Source organism: Vitis riparia, chromosome 9 (genome assembly GCF_004353265.1).
Source record: "Vitis riparia cultivar Riparia Gloire de Montpellier isolate 1030 chromosome 9, EGFV_Vit.rip_1.0, whole genome shotgun sequence".
NCBI classification, from domain to species: Eukaryota; Viridiplantae; Streptophyta; class Magnoliopsida; order Vitales; family Vitaceae; genus Vitis; species Vitis riparia.
Genome location: NC_048439.1, coordinates 119,290 through 139,718, shown reverse-complemented (window position 1 = coordinate 139,718; position 20,429 = coordinate 119,290). Strand labels below are relative to the sequence as shown.

General features: G+C 36.0%; 2 protein-coding genes across 3 annotated transcripts; one reads left to right on the top strand and one right to left on the bottom strand.

Moving 5' to 3' along the window:
* The first annotated feature begins 1,782 nt into the window (after window positions 1-1,782).
* Window positions 1,783-4,679, top strand: LOC117922537. Its single transcript, XM_034840682.1, has 5 exons — window positions 1,783-2,225; window positions 2,333-2,550; window positions 2,688-2,721; window positions 2,873-3,516; window positions 4,182-4,679. The coding sequence occupies exons 1-5, from the start codon at window positions 1,898-1,900 to the stop codon at window positions 4,434-4,436; spliced, it is 1,479 nt and encodes a 492-aa protein (XP_034696573.1). The 5' UTR covers window positions 1,783-1,897; the 3' UTR covers window positions 4,437-4,679.
* A 1,653-nt stretch (window positions 4,680-6,332) lies between these two features.
* On the bottom strand, window positions 6,333-19,822 carry LOC117922010 (ATPase 10, plasma membrane-type). Of its 2 annotated transcripts, none has more exons than XM_034839974.1 (22): window positions 19,676-19,822; window positions 19,146-19,234; window positions 18,936-19,055; window positions 18,540-18,638; window positions 18,262-18,399; window positions 17,154-17,288; window positions 16,782-16,961; window positions 16,103-16,309; window positions 15,650-15,769; window positions 13,747-13,866; window positions 13,529-13,651; window positions 12,864-12,968; window positions 12,268-12,412; window positions 11,160-11,321; window positions 9,512-9,750; window positions 9,173-9,205; window positions 8,966-9,047; window positions 8,030-8,190; window positions 7,757-7,927; window positions 7,307-7,489; window positions 7,024-7,187; window positions 6,333-6,786 (listed from the first exon to the last, which is right to left on the bottom strand). In XM_034839974.1, exons 2-22 carry the CDS (start codon window positions 19,209-19,211, stop codon window positions 6,690-6,692), a joined length of 2,850 nt encoding a protein of 949 aa, XP_034695865.1. In that variant the 5' UTR covers window positions 19,212-19,234; window positions 19,676-19,822; the 3' UTR covers window positions 6,333-6,689. The 2 variants fall into 2 exon arrangements, with proteins under 2 accessions (XP_034695865.1, XP_034695866.1); XM_034839975.1 differs by having other exon boundaries at window positions 19,146-19,228.
* Between the last annotated feature and the right edge of the window lie 607 nt (window positions 19,823-20,429).

Below are 20,429 nucleotides of genomic sequence, written 5' to 3'. Positions count from 1 at the left end.
TTTAGTTTTGAGTCTCAAATCTCAATCTCTATTTTGACATTTTAAACACGATATTAAACGATCCATTGTACCACATAATAATAATAATAAAAGAATTTATACCTTAGGCCTCATTTTGTACTTAAATCACTTTTTATTTTATTTTTTATATCATAATTGAAAGATATTTCAATGGCTCACATTAAAAGTTGGATGTTAAGCAATTTTCAAAAATAATGGAAAGAGTCAAAGAGCCGTAGATAATGCCATAGCTGGCTGTCCCCACAATGAGATGGAATGAGTGTAATGTTGAGGAATTAGAGTGTACAGTTTTTGCAAGTCGGCATGCCATATCAATCCAAACCCAGGAATTACCATAACCATTATATGATTCTTAAACATCATTTGAAGGGCCCCAGTTTGAAATGTGAGGCCTTTCGTATATAATACTTCTTTATGAACCCATTCCTAATTATATGGTCCCATAATATTTCTAAATTGTTGAAAGTACTGCTTCAACCAATATTGGTATGATTTCACAAAAATAATTTAAGCTTACAAAATAAATAAATTTGAAGACAGAGATGGGATAGAAGAAATTGTCGTTAGAGTCGGAGAAGAAGTACTGGGCTGGAAATTTTGGAAGGATGTAATGAGAAGTCAAAAATCAAGCACCTCACGCGTCACGCCATGTGGCGACCATCACGGGACGCGGGAGGAGACTTGCTCTTTGTCCAGATTGTGAGTCTGTGAGTCTCTGACTCTCCATCATCGTGTCGGCTGGAACGTAGCATTTCCCATTTTAAAATATTCAAATTTAAATCCTTAAAACTATGCCATAAAATATGAATCAAATAAATACAGACTATAGAGTCAAGACACGTTAAAAAACACAAAAAAGGGTATAGAAGATAATAGGACATGTGTTACACAGATACTACCACCCGATCGATGATGTTTTTCCGTAGGAAGTTAGGAACTGAATGGATAACGCACCTGACCCATCCCATTATTAACTCCTTTTTTTCTATAATCTCGTCTTCTAGTTGTAGAGTGGGAGCCCATATTAGGATTCATAGCTCCCTCATAATTGACTTTTGCCTTCTTTCATTCCCTCTATTTTTTATATATATTCTATATTCCTGGCTCAGACTCGTCACTCACCGGCACTCAATGCTAGCTAATACTTTGAAATGATCTAAACCCACCAACGCTATTTATAAATTATCTGAATCAAAGTGCAGGCAGTTAGAGAGGAAAAATAACAGAATGATATGGGTGTTAATGGAAAAGAAGGCTCCTAACAACTACGAGTCTACGGCTTTCATATATATATATATATATATAGAAATATTTTTCCTTGGGAACGCCATACCTTCTCCATTTTCAATACGTCCACGCATTCCTAAGAATTGCATCTGGATAGCGGTCCCACCCTCTTTTAGCTCTGAGCCTGTGGCCATATCTACTGGGTCCCTAGCTCTTCTTTTGGGTCTTGCGTGGATAGGTTAGAAGAAGAAAGTAGTAGCCCATGAGCCTTGGAAGGAAGAATACAGGATGAGCAGCCCACAGAACTAAAGGCCATCCGCCCATGAAGCAACTTGCAGGGATGCGCAGACAAGAGTACGTGATTTGCTCTAAAGTTGGATTTATCTGTTGGGCCGTGGACAATGGATGTCCACAAACCGTTGCATATTGGGCATGTTGGGAAACTACAAGTTTTAAGGGGAAAAAACAAAAGGGAAAAGGAAAAGGGTCAGAGCCATCAGGAGCAATGATGACGAAATTAAACTCAAGGGGTTTAACGGCAATTTGTTAGCTTTGCATCGAAAACGTGGGTTTTTCTTGGGGACGTGTTGGAGTTGGATAATGTATAAATTATGTAGAAATTGCTAACAAAAATCATGAACTCTTAGTCATGGCGACTGAATTTGATGACAGCCCAACTGGGGGTTTCAGGTACCTGATTGTTAGGCCGGAAAACGGTGGGATAGCTGACCTTGTGCGAGGCTTAGTAAGGGGTGGCGAAGCAACTGCATTGAAGTTTGTGGAGAGCTCAGATGAGGATTTGTTGGGCGCGGTGGCGGTGGACCACCGATGGGTGATATTGGTGTCCGTCATCGCTTGCAAGATCATATCTGTTTTCGGGAAGCCCATGGAGTGGACTGGCTGCTTGGTCGAATTCCTCCTTAATCTATTCTCTCAGAACGGAAGCCTCCTCGGCTTACTCTACAACCTTCTCCACGGTACTCCCTTCCTCTCTCTTTACTCTGATTTCTCTCTTTCACAACTAGCACGAAAAGGAGAAGGGAAGGAAAATGATTTTTGCCACCATAATGGTGTTGTGAAACAGGAAAGGTGGTGATACCGCAGAGGGGTTCTGAGACTTTTATAAGCACGATTGGGCATTTAGATGGGCGAATAGACTTGTACAAGAGAGATGATTTAGTGAAAGAAGTTGGTGATTCTGCCTCAGGGGAGCAAGCTCTCATGGACCTCTGTATCATAGCTGCCAAGTTGGCCTATGAGAATGCTAATGTGATTAGGAACATCGTAGTTCATCACTGGAAGGCATGCTACTTCAATTTTTTTTTTTTCCTTTCCGCCTTTGCTTCTTTTCGTATCGAGTGATAGGATAAAGAGCAGTACCAACTTCTCGTAACTTAAATAAAACTGACTTTTGTGTTTGAATTTCTTGGTAAAATCAGATGCATTTCGTGGACTTCTACAATGGCTGGAATGGTAAGGGTGCAGATGCTTCCTATTTTTGAGTTATTTGTTTGCTTTTAAGTCAAATTTTGCATTACTTCTTCCGGACGTTTCTGTGTTTTCTTTTCTTACTTTCGTGTTTTTTATCCCCCATTCTTCTATCAATCCGAATATGTTTTTGCAGATTTCCAGAAGCAGTGTTCCACCCAAGTGTTCATTCTATGTGACAAGCCCAAAGACGCAAATTTGATACTGATCAGCTTCAGGGGTACAGAGCCGTTTGATGCTGATGATTGGAGCACAGATTTTGACTACTCTTGGTATGAGATCCCAAAATTAGGCAAAGTTCACATGGGATTCTTAGAGGCCTTAGGTTTGGGCGACAGAGCTAATGCTGCCACCTTCCAGGCTCACCTTCAAGTTAATGCAGGGCCTGCTAGTACTGGCAGAATGTTGGAGAGAACCGCATACTATGCAGTGAGAAATAAGCTGAAAAGCTTGCTCATGGAGCATAAGAAGGCAAAATTCATAGTTACTGGGCATAGCTTAGGGGGAGCCCTTGCTATATTGTTCCCAACAGTGCTGTTGCTGCATGAGGAAAAGGAGGTTATGCAAAGGTTGTTGGGCGTATACACGTTTGGACAGCCAAGGGTGGGGAACCAGCAGTTGGGGAAGTTCATGGAAGCTCATCTCGATCATCCAATCCCAAAGTACTTCAGGGTAGTCTACTGTAACGACCTTGTGCCGAGGTTGCCCTATGATGACAACACGTTCTTGTATAAGCATTTTGGCGTGTGCCTCTACTATGACAGCTGGTACATTGGACAAGTAAGTACTCAAGCTTTCCCGTTTCACACTTTCCTTTTTCACATTTCCTAGTTCTTCTGCACTCGCTATGAGTCTATCTTCATCTTAAATGATCTTGTCACACCATATTTTGTAAAAAATTCTTCCCAAATAATAAACCGGAAGAAAAAGAACAGGAGAATCTCAACTGCCCTGTCACAGACTCACAGTACTCAAGGATATGACAGTTTCTCAATGAGTTCTGACACATCAGACAATACAGGTGCTTACTCAAAATGGTCAAACAGGTGGAAACTTTCTGTTTAAAGTTTAAACCTAATATCTTTGCCACCCTTGTGGACTAGTATTTGTTGTTTCAGTTAACTGGAAGAAATTCAGATAACTGGTTAAGATGAAGGTTCATTCTGATCTCCATGGAATTTGCTTGGCTTTATTGTGTTTTACATACTAATTGAACATAAACACACATCATACAGAATGAGTCATGGAAGAAAATGGGAGCCATATTGCCACAACTTCCAGTTTTCTGCTAAATTATTTGTGAGATGGCTACTATTTTCTGAACCTCCTTCTTATGATGAAGGATTTCATGTTTTGGTTGTTCCAATTTGAAGCTTTTTTTTTAATCAATCACTCCTAATCATTTCTCAATGATTTGGCCTCTTCATTTCTGTTTGTCTCTGAAGAAAGTGGATGAGGAGCCAAACAGAAATTACTTTGGGTCGAGGTACCTGATTCCAGAGTATCTGAATGCTGTCTGGGAATTGATGAGAAGCTTAACAATGGGGTACATGCAAGGTCCAGAGTACAAGGAAGGTTGGTTGTCTATATTTCTCAGGGTAATAGGACTAGCCCTCCCTGGTGTTTCTGCGCACAGCCCCACGAATTATGTGAACTCTGTGAGGCTTGGTAAGGAATATATTTCTGGAATGTCCTTCTAAGAGCGTCTCTTGCAAATAATGCTGGTCGCAGCATCAAGACCAGAGTAGATTTTGTAGTGAAGTGCAGTCATGACATCATGGATTTATAGAATCTTAAACTATGGATGAAGTCATAATGAAGTATTGTCTATTGCTTGATTTTCCACCCTTTAGCTCGCTATGGCAAATGTTCCTTCATCGTCCTCTAGAACCATTATGTATCTGCATTCCTTAAATTAAACACTCTTGCCTGGATCAGTCCAATGGAATGGTTTCTATCTGAGGGATATTATAAGCATCTACTCTGCGCCAACATTGGAAATCCATAATTTTCGGTATCATATAAAATAGATGCATTACTACAAATGGAAATATAGCTTTGAAATTGTGATGGAAGCAACTCTAAGGTTATGTTTGGTTCTAAAAAATGTGAGAGAAAGAAAATAGAGAGGAAAAGTGAAAGAAAATAAAATATAGATTTAAAATTGATAAATTCTTTTTATATACATCTTCAAACTCATTTCACATATTTTCTCTCACTGTATAAGAATTAAATAATTATAAAATCCATAAATTTATAACTAATTTGAATTATATTTTATTTGATTTTATATTTTTTATCAATGAAATCAAATATAAGAAAATTATTTTCCTTAGGTCATGTTTGGTATATGGGAATAAGGAATCTGAATGAATATTTTCTTTTCATTTTCATTCCTCCTTGAATAAGAATGGATTTATTGGTTGCAATTCTTTAAGTTTGAATGGATTTAGGAATTGAAGGTTGGAATGATTATTTGTTTTTATTTCAAATATTAAAATATTTATTTTCATTTTTAAAAATAACTCTCACATTGTGCATAATTAAAAAAAAAACTATTTTTTTGTGTGATTTAAAAACAAATTTATTTTTAAAATTTATATCATTGCTTGATTGTTGTTCTTAAGAAACAATTTTTAAAAAACAAAGTAAGAAGTTTATTAATTTTTAGAAATAACTTAAAACTTAAAAATAGATATGATGACAATAAAAATTAATAGACATGATTAATACTTTAAATTCTTTAATGAATCTTTTAAATTTTAAGAATAATTTAAAATTCAAAAATTGATTAATTAATTATAAATTATAAATTAAATAAAAAAATTCAAAGATTAAATAAAAAAATTTAGAATATCATGTTCTTAGTCGAGTACTAAAGTTATGCATATAATAAATTTTTTGACTCATTTATACCTTAAAATAAAATAGTATTAGCAATTATTAATTTTAAAATATTATTATTATTTAATTTAAAAAAAAAATAAATCAATTGTGTTTTAATAAGATATTAATATCCAAAATTTTATAATATTTATAAAAATATAATTTATGATTTTATTATAATATCAATATTCATATTTTATTAGAAATTATTTATTTTTAAATTTATTTATAATTACAAAACTATTTTTATTATTATTAAGACTTGAATTAAAGTTAGTTTATATTATATAAATGAAATTTAATTTTTTTTTAACAAAATCTAAATAAAAAATATTTTAAAAAATAATTTACCTAAAAAAAATATTTTTTAATATTTAAAAAATGCTTTTAAAAATAAGTTGCACTAGGTAATCAAAATACCTTTACTAGGGGATGAATTGAAATCTCACTTATAAGTGAAATTTCATTACCTTTGAAATCATTATTGATTTCATTTTCATAATCACTTCCCATCCCTGCGTATCAAACATGGCCTTAGCATTTTTTTCTTTGTTTGTATTTTTGGGAACCAAAGACAGCCTCAAGCATTTACAATGAGCCACTAGATACAGTAGTAACTCCATGGTGCTAAACAGAGTCTACAGGGTACCCATTAACTCTATATAATTGCACGGTCTATAAGACCCAACTCTGAATCATATGAGAGGTGATGAATCTGGTAAATAGGAGTTTCCACCATGTTGGTAGCTTTATTACTCTCGCAATGGTCCAAACATCACACAAAGATCTCTGCAAACAGAAACTAGAATTTCCACCTCTCAAAAAATGTAATACATACTAAGGAATGACACGAATTATTAGCAGAAGACCCTCTAGAGGCATCCCTGACCTTTGGAGTCCAAAACAATTGATGAAACATAACCGCACAGATTACCTACATCATTTCCAGTTGACAACAAAAAGATCAACGCATCTTGCAGATTATAGCCAAGACTAATCACGTAAATGGCTGCTGCAAAGTCTCTGTTTCCTGGAAAATTGCATGATACAATCTTCACATCATGCCTTCATACCGTATGAGCTGCCTGGATCACATTGATGTCCAAATTCTTAAGCCTCACCACTGATTCTACATGTCCCCTCAATGTGTGTATCTCTCCCAGCCTGCAGAGTTCATGGGTCAATTCAAGATGTAAAATTCAGGAAAGATATTGCTGAACCCTTCATCTAAAACAAAAATAGCATGTGAATAAACAAGCCAACGCAGAGAGGATAAACAAACAGAAAGAGCATACATTAGTAAATAAAAAATCCATTCCCAAATAGGCATGGACAAATTCCAATCTGAAAGAAAACTAAGGAATCGAAGTGAGTCAGCCGAGTGAGCGAAATTCCATATACCTGGCTATTTCTGCACGCCTCCTGGCCTGTTCAGCAATCAGAGAAGACCGCCTGCCGTTGACCTCAAGCTCTGAAGACATCAATCCTTGTATGGTTCTTTGAGAAAGTACCCACTTAGCCTCTCTATCTTCCTTCCCATAATCCTTCTTAGAAGTAAAAGCTGTCTGTTGAACCCCGGAGGTAAAGACAAAGTAAGAAGAATTGTTTGGAGCTGAGGCTTATTTCCCTAGAAAGACAATATTATAACACCAAGTAAACAGGAAGAAGTGAGTACTGCACTAACCTTCCTATCGAACAAGAGATTCCAGGCTTCACCACTCAAAGCATAGCGAACTGTAAACTTGATAACGTCAAGGGGTACATAGAAGATCACGCTATATAACCATATGACACCTGCCCATCCCCAGCCAATGCCACTAATTGAAGCAAAACTAATCTCTGCATAGACTGCAATCAATGTAGCCACCTACAAGCGAAGAGAAACACCAAACCCGATTAATGATGTCAAAAACTCAACTTAATTTGGTTCCATTCTCCTTCATAATAACATTCGTTTTAGAACTCTAAATAGTAAGGTCAAACAAGATTCCCAAGTTCAATCTCAAAGTATAGATTTAGACAGGCATCTTCACAGACATTCCCTGAAGATCAGACAAGCGAAAAAGAATAAATTGAAAAACACCGTACATGTGTATCTCCTTGCAGGAGTTGAGTCTATTTGCATAAACCTTACCAGTTGAGCCACCACAAATGCACACATCAAAAGAGCCCCAGGCCTTTCCATAAATGACCAACTTTGACTGCGTGTAACAAATATGAGAGCCTGGCTGATAATGCTGACTTGCAGATATATAGCAGATGAGATCTCCTCAGTACTCTTTAGGGTACTCACATGGAAGTGGGTCTGCAGCCAAATAAAAATGTTAAATAAGTAAAACTATCGGGAACAGGGAATAAAACAAAATTATCCAACACTTTTGAGAGACACATTTTATAATTCTGATACCTGAAAGAAAGTGGTACCATCTATAACCCAGTAAAATAAGACAGTAACTAAAGCAAGATAAGTGCCAATGACAACGCCAGTTGCAAATATTTCATTGAGCTTCCAACTGTCTGGTTTTGGAGATGGCTTGACCCGATCTTTGGAAATGGTCATGATGGTCCCTGTTCAGAAACATCAAGAAACATGTTTAAGTGCAGAGTCACATGAAGTTACTTTGTTTTAGATGGCTAAACATCAATGGTTAAGAGATACATCGTTTTCTTCTTTTTTATTAAACCAGTTAAACATTTTTTCCTTGAAATCAGAATGAGTTATAAAAGCTCTAAAAACCACACACTTTACTAACTTCCACTTAATGGGGATCCCAAATCAAGAGATGCCTGGGAGAATGACTTGTTAACTACAAAAGAGAAATAACAAGTTGCACCCATCCAACTAGGAGAAAAAAAAATGCTCATATCCTATGAGATCATATAATATAATTGACAGTTTTTTTTTTTTTTTTTTTCTTTTGGGTCAAAACAGCCTTTAGTGTTGAAATTCAATCAAACCACTTTGTAGTCACTTTAGGTTACAATAGACAAGAACTTCACTTATTGCATGTTTGAAAATCTAGTTTTGAGATGAGATAACTAGAAGAAAACAGGCAAATGTGTCAAATAAGTGTAAAATGTATCAATAGATGATGATATAAAGAAGTTTCTTAACACCAATAGAAACTTATCCCAGGCACAACCAATTCACATGATGTTCAAGCCAACCAAAACCTCGAACTGTGGCCTCTACATACTTTTTTCCTTTTTTGTTATACAAATACCAGTCAAAGTTCAGGTGATCAAGCCTATTTTTCTCAATTTTGGCCTTCGACATTTTTTATTTTTTATTTTTATTGTTAACAGGAAAAAAAAAAAAAAAAACCATAGATTAAGACATTACCATCATTTAGTATAGCAATAATCAGAACCATGAATGGTGGGAAGTCATATTCCCAGATCAATGCTAGGAGCACAAAACCAAGCTGCAATACAATTAGGTTTCATTAACTATTTTATGTTTAAAACAAAAATCAGAATCTGAAACTTCTAAGGTACATAAGTGAACATAAAACAAGACATCAGAATTTGTAGGATAAATCCAACTTACCACAATCCTTATGGTTATAGAGACGGCATATATCTGCAGATTCGTGCATATGATCAGTACCATCATATAAACATTTTTTGAAGCATGAAATATGAAAAATAAAACAAGGAAACTGTATAATATAATCATCTCAGCCATATATCTAGTTGTGCAATTATGTATACTCCATAGGACTTTAAAGCCCAATAAATGTAAAACATAGAAATCCATGCATGCATAGAGATTAGATCATTCAAATAGCTGGTATTTAGTTAAGACACTTGAGACAGGAAGTAAAAAATCACAAGTATGCTGACAGAGCTACAATTTTTTGTTCAGAAAAGAATACTGATACTCAACTGTATAATTCTTCATTCTCTGGAATATAGCTCGGCTAGTTAAGACAGCACTGATAATCACACTTAAACCAGGTTCTGTTAAGACAATATCAGCAGCACTCCTTGCAGCATCTGTAGCATCCGCCACAGCTATTCCAATATCTGCTTTCTTCAGCGCAGGTGCATCATTCACGCCATCTCCAGTCATTCCACACACATGCTTCTTTTCTTGTAGAATTCTCACAATTTCGTACTTATGTTCTGAAAGTTGCAAGGCAAGATAATTAGAATCAGCTATCAGGAAATGAACAATAAAGATGGAATATATTTCTGACTATGCTGCAACTAATCAATTATGTTTTCCATAAAAGACAACAAAAGCTACTTTGAGGTGATTGAGTTAGATAGTTCTGTGGCTTGACAACTTTTTCTATGCTTTGAGCTACTATAAAAATTTTAATAGGAACAGTGAAATTATTTTAAACAGCAATACAGACAATTGATTTACCAGAAATGATTTTAAGGTTGATACTATAGAGCTTTCGCAGAAGCTGACGGAAATAGTGAATACAGATAAAAGGTTTAAAAATGGATATCCGAGCAAGAGCACATCATGGGGTCCCTTAAATCCTGGCTGCCCAAAGTCAGCTGAAGTAGATACTATTACATGGGCACAACAATACACTCCCATCTGTTCAGCACCCACTATTATTCATGCCCAGTAGAGATACCAGTACAATATCTAATGGGTGTTTTGGTGTAACCTGAAGAGTCTTGACAATCAAAGAATAGGATAACACAATGGTATACCCTAAGCTATCTTAGTATTAATTAAAGGGGTAAATCAGGGTCATCTGGAATTGGTGGAATTTAGAATAAGACTTGGGAGTTATGAGAAAGATTCTAGTCTATCAGGAGTGAAGATTCCACTGGTGAAGGCTGAAATCATCAATATTATGATATTGATGTAGCAACCACTGCAAGGGAGAATATACAATGTGAGAAGGAATGAAAAGTCCTGTGCCTTATGGATGGGTACTGTGAAGGTCTGATTTAAAAATATGTTCCATTCATGCCCAGCATTTGTGATTGGTGACTGTCTCTCTGCCTCTGTAAGATGATTAGTTTGCCAATATTACTAATGCAGTTTGGTTGATTAGATTATCAAATGTAGACCAATTTCGAACTATGAATCCTTGATTGATGCACAATATAGAAGAGGTAAAGAAAGCTACAATCTTGGTCAGAGAAAGAACAAAAGTTGTTCTCATTAGTTGGAGTATTCTTTGGTTATGTTTGGTTCCCAGAAAGTACTAAGGAAAGAAAAAAAAAATACTAAGGAAAATAATCTTTTCATGTTTGGTTGAACTGTGAAAATACCAAAGAAAATAAAATATAATTAAAATTAGTTATAAACTAATGTATTTTCAAATCATTTAATCTTTATATCAAAGATTTAAAATAAGTTAAATGAGTTTGAAAAAGCATATAAAAATAATTTATTAACTTTAAATCTATATTTTTTTTCTTTCCCTTGCATAACTTGCCTTTTTTTAATGCTTGTATCCTCAAATTTCATGTATAATTAAAAAAAAAATTATTGATTTAACAAATGAAAAAATGAAAATGTAAAGCTAGCTTCTCATAAGACTGGTATTGGATTTAAATACCAGGGAATACACCAGCGAACCCATCAGCCTTTTCAATAAGCTCATCCACTGGAAGAACTTCACTTTCATCTTTCTCACGTCCCAACAATGATGAAGAGGGGTACATGTTTGTTCCCATTCCTAGTCTACGACCTGTCTCCTTTGCGATTGCCAACTGATCACCTGCATTAGCACATGAAACAGAACAACTATCTCTTTAGGATTTTCACTGCCAACAATGGACAACTATGTTTCCCTGAAATCACTCTGAAAAACATTTGCAGCATTTGATATTTCAACATAGATTACAGGCATCATGAATTTTGAGATGAAAGACAATTAGAAGCATCATTACATCAAGAAAAAAACCCCTAGCAATAAGTAAGCATAAAGAGTTGACACAAGTCTCTTTCAAAGCATTTATTTCTGTCTTCTGTTGCTTAAAACTTCCAAAATCTAATCACTGACACAAATGGTTTCAGGTTGAATATTTCATTGCTTGGCCAGTTTTGGTAACCCGAATACAATCTGATTTTAACTGGATTATATCTGGTTAATTAATCTCCCAGATCTATTAGCCCAAAAATAGTTAGTATTTTATATATACATTTCAGGATTTTGCCCGTAAAACTCATTTTGACTGGTTGGGTTGGGTAGGTGGTAACTTTTGTTTTCTTAGAACCCCATAGTTTCTAAATATTTGGTCTATTTGGTAGGTTATAGCTCAGAATCCGAGGATTGACTTGAGCTCTCAATATTATAGAATTCAGGGGTCAGCTATTAGAAGCATCTAAAGTTTGGAGTAAATCTCTGATTTTGGGAGTTACATGACTTGTACAACAATAGTGCTGTTGTTTGCTTGGTTCATTTGTGAGATTATTTAAGTGGTTTATATAAAGAACAGGTAGTGGTTTAGGTCGGTGTTCGAGAAGTGTCTAGCAAAAATGCAAGTAGTTTCTTGATATTAAATTTTTTTTATGCATTTTGACAAAATTCCCCAGTTAGTTATCATCCGTTAGTATGGATTGGTTAAAGCTTATGTCTCTACCTTTCCCTACACAATCAGAAAACATAACTTAGTAAGGAAATATTTAAGCCCCTGGTAATATTGCAAAAAATCAAGATTTACCTGTAATCATCTTAACACAAACCCCAAGGTTAAGTGCCCTGCGGATGGTCTCAGCACTGTCATGTCTTGGAGGATCAAACAAGGGCAACAACCCACAAAATGTCCAAGGACCTCCAGGACTTTCCTTAGTTTGTTCTGGAACCTCCTGAAAGGATTATAAGAAGGCAATGAGCATGAAACACAATCGTAATGATTGGGTGTAAGCAAGTGCCCAAAGCAAGACCCTTTTTTTTCTTTTTGTAATTTTCAGTTTAACCCAAAATTTTGAATAACCAATGTTAAGCCACCAATTGACCCAAGGCAGCCTTCTTTGGTTTGCACATACTCTTAAAATTACTGCCAAACATACTCTTACTTGGGCTAGAATTCTAACAACTAACATGGTTAATTGTATTCCCTAGGTAACTGCCAACTACTTTTGTACGATTATAATATCTTTCCACGCAAGTGCAATATGTTCTTCCACTGACCACCCATCAGCTCATGACTATATTGGTGGCATGCATACTGCACGAACTAAGAAACTGAGTTTATCCTAGCCAATGATTCCCACCTCACATAACAGTTAAAAAGGAAAGATAACCAAGATGCTGTACCTGATATGCAACCCCAAGAGATCGTAAACCCCTTTCAGCAAACTTGTCAATAATGGCATGGACTTTTCCAGCAATTTCTTCTTTCTCTTGGCAGAGATTTAGAATCTGAAATTTTAAATTAAAATTAGATAAATAGTTGGGCAGATAATTAGATAAAGAGAGAAAGGGAGGGATGTTGTACCAGAAAACTATCCTCATAAGACATGATTTTTAACATTAAGTACAAATTTTCAGACACATTCATGTTGGTTATGATTTCTTCAGTAAAGGGACAAGAATAAACTTGAAATGTGATCTTCAAAACTGAAGACACATACAAAAAGGAGAACCTTGAATTTTTGTTCTGTTTTTTTTTTTTTTTTTTTGAAATGCTATAGGGAAATAACATCCATTCCTAATAGCATGGACAATCCAATAATTATGAAGATATGAGTTAGATCAATAAATCATGATTTGGATGGGTTGGTCATGAATGCATGCTAATTTGAATTCTGTTCCTTCTTTTAATCTAAATTCCTTTGGTTCTCTTTCAGTTGCAGAAATATTCACCATCAAACTGTTATTTGTGAAAAAAAAAATGATATTTAGTTGCACCAATGTTTGTGATTGCCAAGTACCAGGGCATTAGAAATTTTAGGGTGATTGGCATTCAGACATGTGGGTACCTGTTCAGGAGCTCCTTTGCTGGCCCGAATCCAGTTACCATTAGAATCAATGTAAGTAATTGCAGTACGCTTGTCCACAGGATTGAAAGGCAGAAAATGCACTTCTGTGATGTTTGCACGTGCCTATAGGAAAAAAGTATTTGTGATATTATTTAAGCCCAGAAACAAGAATAAACCAAGCAACATTCACTGATAATGTAATATATTGTTTCCCCTACCTCCTTTGGATCAGCAAGCATGTTAATGATGGCTGTATCAATGGCATCCTGATTTTCCAGTCTTGATGCTCTGGCTGCAAGCAAGACAACTGTGTCTTTGTCCATATCTTTGGCAAAAACCTGCAGAAAACATCCATTCAGTTTGTAGGCTCAATACAGACAGAAGGAAGATTCAATACCATCTCAAGTTACCTGTCCAGAAATTAACAATATTTTAGAACTGCCATAGAAATTTGGAACATAAATCTCAACTATTGCATAGAAGACACCAGCTTAAATGAACTGTAAGTTATATCATAACTGTTAATGAACTATATTTATATGTTCTGATGTCTAAAGACATGGGCTGAATAATTTGAGATGAAAGGTATTTCAGTGAGATGAAACTTCTTATTAAAATAAATAAATACATGATAACTAACTGAGTACCTGTAAAAAATATAAAAAATTCCTTTTTTTCTCACATAAAAGCATCCCTGAGTTAGAGTTTGATCCTATATATTTGATGAAATACAATAATATCTTGCACCAAGTAAGAGCACTATTAAGTGAAACTGCCAAGTGAGAAGGACTTTACAAGTCCCTTTTCAAGAAAAAAAATAATGAATTATCTTCTTAAAATCTCTAGAAGCAAGAATAAACCTCCAAAGTTACATTGGCATGCATGGAGTTGCTACCATTTCAGCAACAACTTCCCAGGCAAGCTTTATTTACCATATAGTCCATGGTTGGATATGCAACTTATCCAATGAGAACATTTGAAAGTATTTCCTTTTCAATTCTTCTCGTAAACGATAATTTTACAACTTTTTCTTCAGCCAAATTATTCTGGAGTTGTAAAGGCCTTCACCCCTCATAAAATTAAAATCAAAGCCTTTGCTACTGGCTCAGAATAAAGTGATACTAGTGAAATGCTTCAGATTAGGAAGCTCTAAAAAGCCATCAGACCAGAGAGATGCATTTATGTGCGGGAAGTTGGGAGTTAGCTAACCATGTGAAATCCCACATCGCCTGGGAGAGAGAAGTTCTTAACGCTCATAAGGGATGGCTCCTCTAGACTCTATAGACGCATGGGCCACAACAAGCCATCTTTTACTTTAATGTCCTATTTCTTATATATGATGGTGGATGTTTCTTCATACAGGGATTCATCAGGTAGCTCCTAAAGGTATCTTTGAGGGATGATGGCTATTTCTGTCAAGGGCTTTCAGAGAAAGGCTAAAAGAGCTTACTTCTGAAGCATGCTTAGTGAGCCATTATCTGGCTAATTAAGAAGCCCACAGGTTGGCAAAGTGGAGAGCTTCTTCTTAGAAAGTTCTTGAGGGATATTAATAACTCTTTTTATTGCACTTAGGGGCTGTCTTGATGTTCTGTTTGTTTGGTTAGTTCCTTTTATTTGTGCCTTTGCTATTTAAGGATGTTCAATCTTTTTCTACGGCGGAGTTCTCAGAGGGGCATCGCAAGGCATTTGGGAGAAGATGGCCCTTAATTCTTCTTTCTAAGAAAAGATTATTTGCTTCTTATAAAAAAGCATAATGTAATTACACAAATAAAAAAAGAGTTGGATCTAAAAACTAAAATTTAGTATCCTCAGAGTCGAGCTAATTCCAAGTATGCACTACACCATCCATTTAGAATATTTCAAGTGGGTTACTCCCATCTAAAGATAAAGCTCTTAACTGGCAGGTGCCTCATCAATAACCAAACATGCTAATCCAACAAGTTGTTCAGTGTTCCCATATTAATGTTACATAGCAACTAGGATACCATGACTAAAAATGTGCCAGATCAAACATGATTGAGTTTTGTTATTTGCATCATTGTAGATGATAACAGTTTCCAAAACCAGATCATCATATTAGATGAAGGAATTAAAGAGCCATCATGAAATTATGTTTTGTACCTCAATAAGGTTTCGATCAACAGTGAGGCGATTCAGAGTAAGAGTTCCAGTTTTATCACTGCAGAGGACATCCATTCCAGCCATTTCTTCAATTGCAGTCATTCTTTTTGTAATGGCACCCTTAAGAAAAGAAATGAAAGACAAGAATTAGAAACAATTTCAGCAATTGTAATTGGTAATGGCGTGAAACAAAAACTTGAAGTTCTTTTCCCTCTTTATTTCATGAGAATGTTTGGTCAGTATTGATAAATGTTTTTCCATACTATATAGATACACATATATAAGAAATTATGTTTGTCAGATGGTTTAGACCATTAAAACAATTTGGCCTCTCATATGCATTGCCTTCCAACTCATTTCAGTTATTTTTATGTTATTTGATAGATTAATTGGGGTTATAAATCTCATGATAGTTTTGCCACATGGTAGCCTTGAAACTAAAGAGAGCTGTACCTGTTGAGATAGTCGATGTGAACCAATAGCAAGTGTAACAGATAACACCGTAGGCATAGCTATGGGTATTCCTCCAATTAAGAGCACAAGAAGGTTGTTGATACCATTCCGGTATGATCGGTGCTGTATAGGGAACATGACAATGATTTCAAGAATCATTCCCACAGCTATAGAGCAAATGCAGAAGTTTCCGATAGAGGTAAGAACCTGCAGGAAAAGATATGTTTCTGATCTCAGATTAATAAGGGTTTTAGAGTCCAATGGAACTTCAAAAACTTAAAGTGAGTTCAAGCAATTCCAAACTCATAACTAGTTTGGCCAGGCTTCCTAACATTTTTCTGAACTTGAACAAGGTTCAAAGAAGCTGTGGGTTAAATCAATGCTGAAATCAGGATCCAAGAGCCAATACTCAAGCTTAGGCACATTCAGACACACCCAAGAACCCACAAATAGACACTTGTCTTTGTGGAACTCATTAGTCCAAGTTGTTTTCATTAAGATTGGAGAAAAAGACATATAGCATAACTGTGGAACAACCTGTGTTGAGAGTTTCCGTTTAAATAATTCCAAGGTGTTTTTTCATATGTGATAATGAGAAGTATCTTGTGATTTCTCATGCACAAGATCAGGGCCACACTTAAGCATGAAATAGACTCTTCCAGGCTTATTTGCTAATTACCTTCTGGAAATGTCCAATAACTTCAGTGGAATCAACTAAATGTGCTGCTTTTCCAAAGAAAGAATGAACTCCAGTTGCTATCACCACAGCTTCAATCTCTCCATGTTTACATGTTGAACCAGAAAAAACTTCATCACCTGTTCTTTTGGTGACGGGTAGGGATTCTCCAGTAAGAGCTGACTGCACAGAAGAAGGTTTAATTGAACATCATTGTGCAGATCAGATAAAGTTTCCCAGAATAGTTGCAACCTAGGTAAGTAGTCATGCAATGAATGTTACGAAGTTAAGAAAGAACCACCCAGCCAAAAAAGTAATGTATAAACTTCAAAAGTACACTAATGAAAAACAATTTAGTTTATCAAAAATATTTGCCTGGTCAATCTTTAGTGGGTCTCCTTCAAGTAGGCGAGCATCTGCAGGGATGATATCACCGAGCTTTATGCTAATAATATCTCCTGGAACAAGAATAGCTGCATCTTGCTCTTGCCAGTGCCCATCTCTGAGAACCTGTATAAGAAGATGAGTTTTACTTTCATATGCAAGGGGTATTACTTCATAAAAAAAAAGGTGAACTATGCAATAATACGATACTCTTGATCAGAGCTCCTCTTGAAGGGGGCTAGGAGGTAAAGAGGAGAGACAAGAAGTGATCAAATGGAAGAAAGATTCCCCAAAGCATCTGAATCCTCATTAGTTCTGTGCAAATTATAACTTACAATTTACAGCCGACAATTCTAGCTATGTTGAGTCCCTAAGGAGATCTACAATAGTGAAAGTCCAAGGCTTCTACAAGCTCGCTGCTGAATGAATCATATTAGTTGAGTCTGCACACTATTCTGACCCATAGAAGTCCCTCGGGAAATCTTCAGGCTAGCTGGTCTCTGGCTTAGGCCTTATCTAAATCACCAGTATCATTAAAAGCAAAACCACTAAAAGGTACCTTCTCTAGTATACCTTTAAAGCTGGGTTGGGCTTCTAAGTCTACAAGTAATAAAACTGAGGCTCAGCAATCCTATTCCTGGTTCCTTCTCTAAGAAATTAGCAACCCAAAGCATTTCAAAATGCATTATGATGTGACAGATTTGAAATTCAACCATACTAATGATCCAAAATGTCAAATCATTCTATCTGAGAGCAAAGAAAATAATACAATAAGTCTGGTTCATATGGTTGACTGTATATGCATGCCTGTGTTTATGCTTCAAAGAGGAGGAATATAACAGGGAGGAAGAGGAAGTGGGGGTTTGAGGTGGATAGACAGTTGCTAAAATTAAGCACCACTAAATAAAAAAAGGGGGATTTTCTTGGCATCATGAACCTGAGCAGCCAAAGATAAATGGGGTTTTGATGACAATGAATAACATTCTAAACCAATATAAAAGCACAATAAACTCGGGCAAGAACATTGTGAACATTCTTGAATGAACATTTTGACATATGTAATTATTCTCAGTTGAAAGCATAAATTAAAGAGGCACACCTTTGTTTTTGGAGCTAAACGGGCCATAAGTGCTGCTGCTGCATTCCCAGCATTATTTTCCTCTATAAAACTAATTGTTGAATTGATAATCAATAGACAGAGGATCCCCACAAAGTCCTGCCAGTCAGGACCTTCCCCCTGAAATATATTTGAAAAAGGGGGTAAGAGAACAGAATGATAACAGTCAAAAGAAATTTTAACATTGCAAAGTGAGGAGGGAAGAAAATTCCACGAAAGACAGTGAACTAGAAAGGCATGGGAGGATCTAATTGACTCACTCCACCGTTAGCAAGTACGATCGCCATCACAGCTGCAGCTTCCATAACCCATGACAAGGGATTCCACATAAAACTAAGAAATTTCAAAAATTTGTTCTCCTGCATCAGATAAAATGTTTGTTATAATGGAAGGTAGGAGTTATTTAAAATATGTAAACTTGGAATTGATGAACATTGATGCCAAACATAAGCATCTGTTGTCCTGTGAATAATTAAAAATTTATATGGTTTGCATACTCAAGGAGTTTCCTAGGCTTGATTTACTTCCAACTTCTTTTTTGATAGGAACCCAATTAGGATGCTCAAATTAACTTACTTATTATTCAAATTAAATATTATTCTTGCTTCAAACACTAATGTTTAGAAATCAGAGAGGATCAGAACTAGAGTGCTCACAGGCTTTTCTTCAAGCTTGTTTGGGCCAAAAATTATCAAGCGGGCCTCAGCATCTTCAGATGAAAGTCCTCCGCGTGATGTTCTCAGTTGTTCAAAAACTTCTTCCAACGGTATCCGTTCCTAATAATTTAAATTGTTCAAGAAACATGTTAGTATTGAACTCGAGTTTCAGGATGTCAAGCTTGTACATGCATTCGTTGCACTCCTCACCAGATCAATGCCTTCTCGGTTGAAATTCTCAGGATCAAGCAATGGTTTGTCCAGATCCTCCGCCATGACTCAGACTTCAAAACCTGGAACTAAATCCATCAGAATCAAGCATACATGTCAGAACCAAAATGAATCAAACCTATAAGTACTCAAGCACAGGGGTTGACAGTCCAAATGAGTATAAGTTCCACTCATATGAACACCTTTGTGAGTAAGTTAGAATGATATGAAGACCAATGGGAGCCACATTCCCCATTCTGTGTGTGAAATAGAAAACAAGATCTGCCTATCATGTAAGCCAGATGGTTTGTTCATCAAACTGCATCCCCCACATTCTAGCATCAAGGGAAAAAATCAACCAAGCCCATATCCTAATTTAGCCTAAATGTGACAAGTGCTGACAAGCATTGACTAGTGAAGAGCATTATGGTAGAAGGATTTCCCATTTATGAAGATATCAGTTGTGAGTATAAAAACAATGAACTAACAAAAAAAACCACTAATGTTGATAGAAACATAGAGAGACTTACTTGGGTAAGCTTAAAGTTGTGAAAGATAGAGGATCCAAGTTTATGGAAAGCAGAGAGTAGTGGAGTGGGATGGATCCTTGTTGATGTGGATGAGCATGGTACGAGCAATAAACGTGAAGAAGATGAGAGTTTAAAAAGGGATAGACGATTTGGTAGATGATAATTGGTTGGTGATTCATTTGGACGAACTAAAAGTCGAGTCTTCAATCTGGATCCCGTCATGGCGCTCAAACAAACAAACCGTTTCCTTGCCTTTCTTCTTCAACCACCTTTCAAAACTTAACCTTCAAACCTAACGTTCCATTTTTCTGGGCCCTGTTGTAAGAGTCTTGACTCCCACCTCATTTATTGGACACCACCCAACACTTGCTTTCCCCATCAACTCTCGCCCAACTACTCCCCACAGTCCACCGTTTCCTCTCATTTTAGATCTCTCAATCCCCACTTGACCCTCTTCCACCTCTCAATTGAAAGCCCATTCCCATTTTGATTTCCCCTTCTCTTGGAAACCTTTTCTTTTTTCATGTTACAAACACGTGCCCCTCAATCATCTTGAGTATGTTCCACTGGTGGGTCCGTTGAGCTACATATCCTACCAAACTTCAAATCTGAATTAAAAAAATTTAGGGCTAAATCTGAATCGTTGACCCAAATTAGAGAGAAAATATAACCACAGAAAATACAAAATAGAGAGGGGAAACGGTAGAAATAGAAGAAAAGAAAACATAATGAAAATATAAAATATACGAAAATT

Excerpts from the sequence above, each read along its gene's own strand:
- LOC117922537 (XM_034840682.1), top strand. The coding sequence starts at position 1,898 with ATGGCGACTGAATTTGATGACAGCCCAACTGGGGGTTTCAGGTACCTG. Across the intron at positions 2,226-2,332 it reads ACTCTACAACCTTCTCCACG|GAAAGGTGGTGATACCGCAG; the intron begins GTACTCCCTTCC and ends GTTGTGAAACAG. Across the intron at positions 3,517-4,181 it reads ACAGCTGGTACATTGGACAA|AAAGTGGATGAGGAGCCAAA; the intron begins GTAAGTACTCAA and ends TTGTCTCTGAAG.
- LOC117922010 (XM_034839974.1), bottom strand. The coding sequence starts at position 19,211 with ATGGCGGAGGATCTGGACAAACCATTGCTTGATCCTGAGAATTTCAAC. Across the intron at positions 9,751-11,159 it reads GTTCGCTGGTGTATTCCCTG|AACATAAGTACGAAATTGTG; the intron begins GTATTTAAATCC and ends TGCAACTTTCAG. Across the intron at positions 7,188-7,306 it reads ATCTCTTGTTCGATAGGAAG|ACAGCTTTTACTTCTAAGAA; the intron begins GTTAGTGCAGTA and ends GGGGTTCAACAG.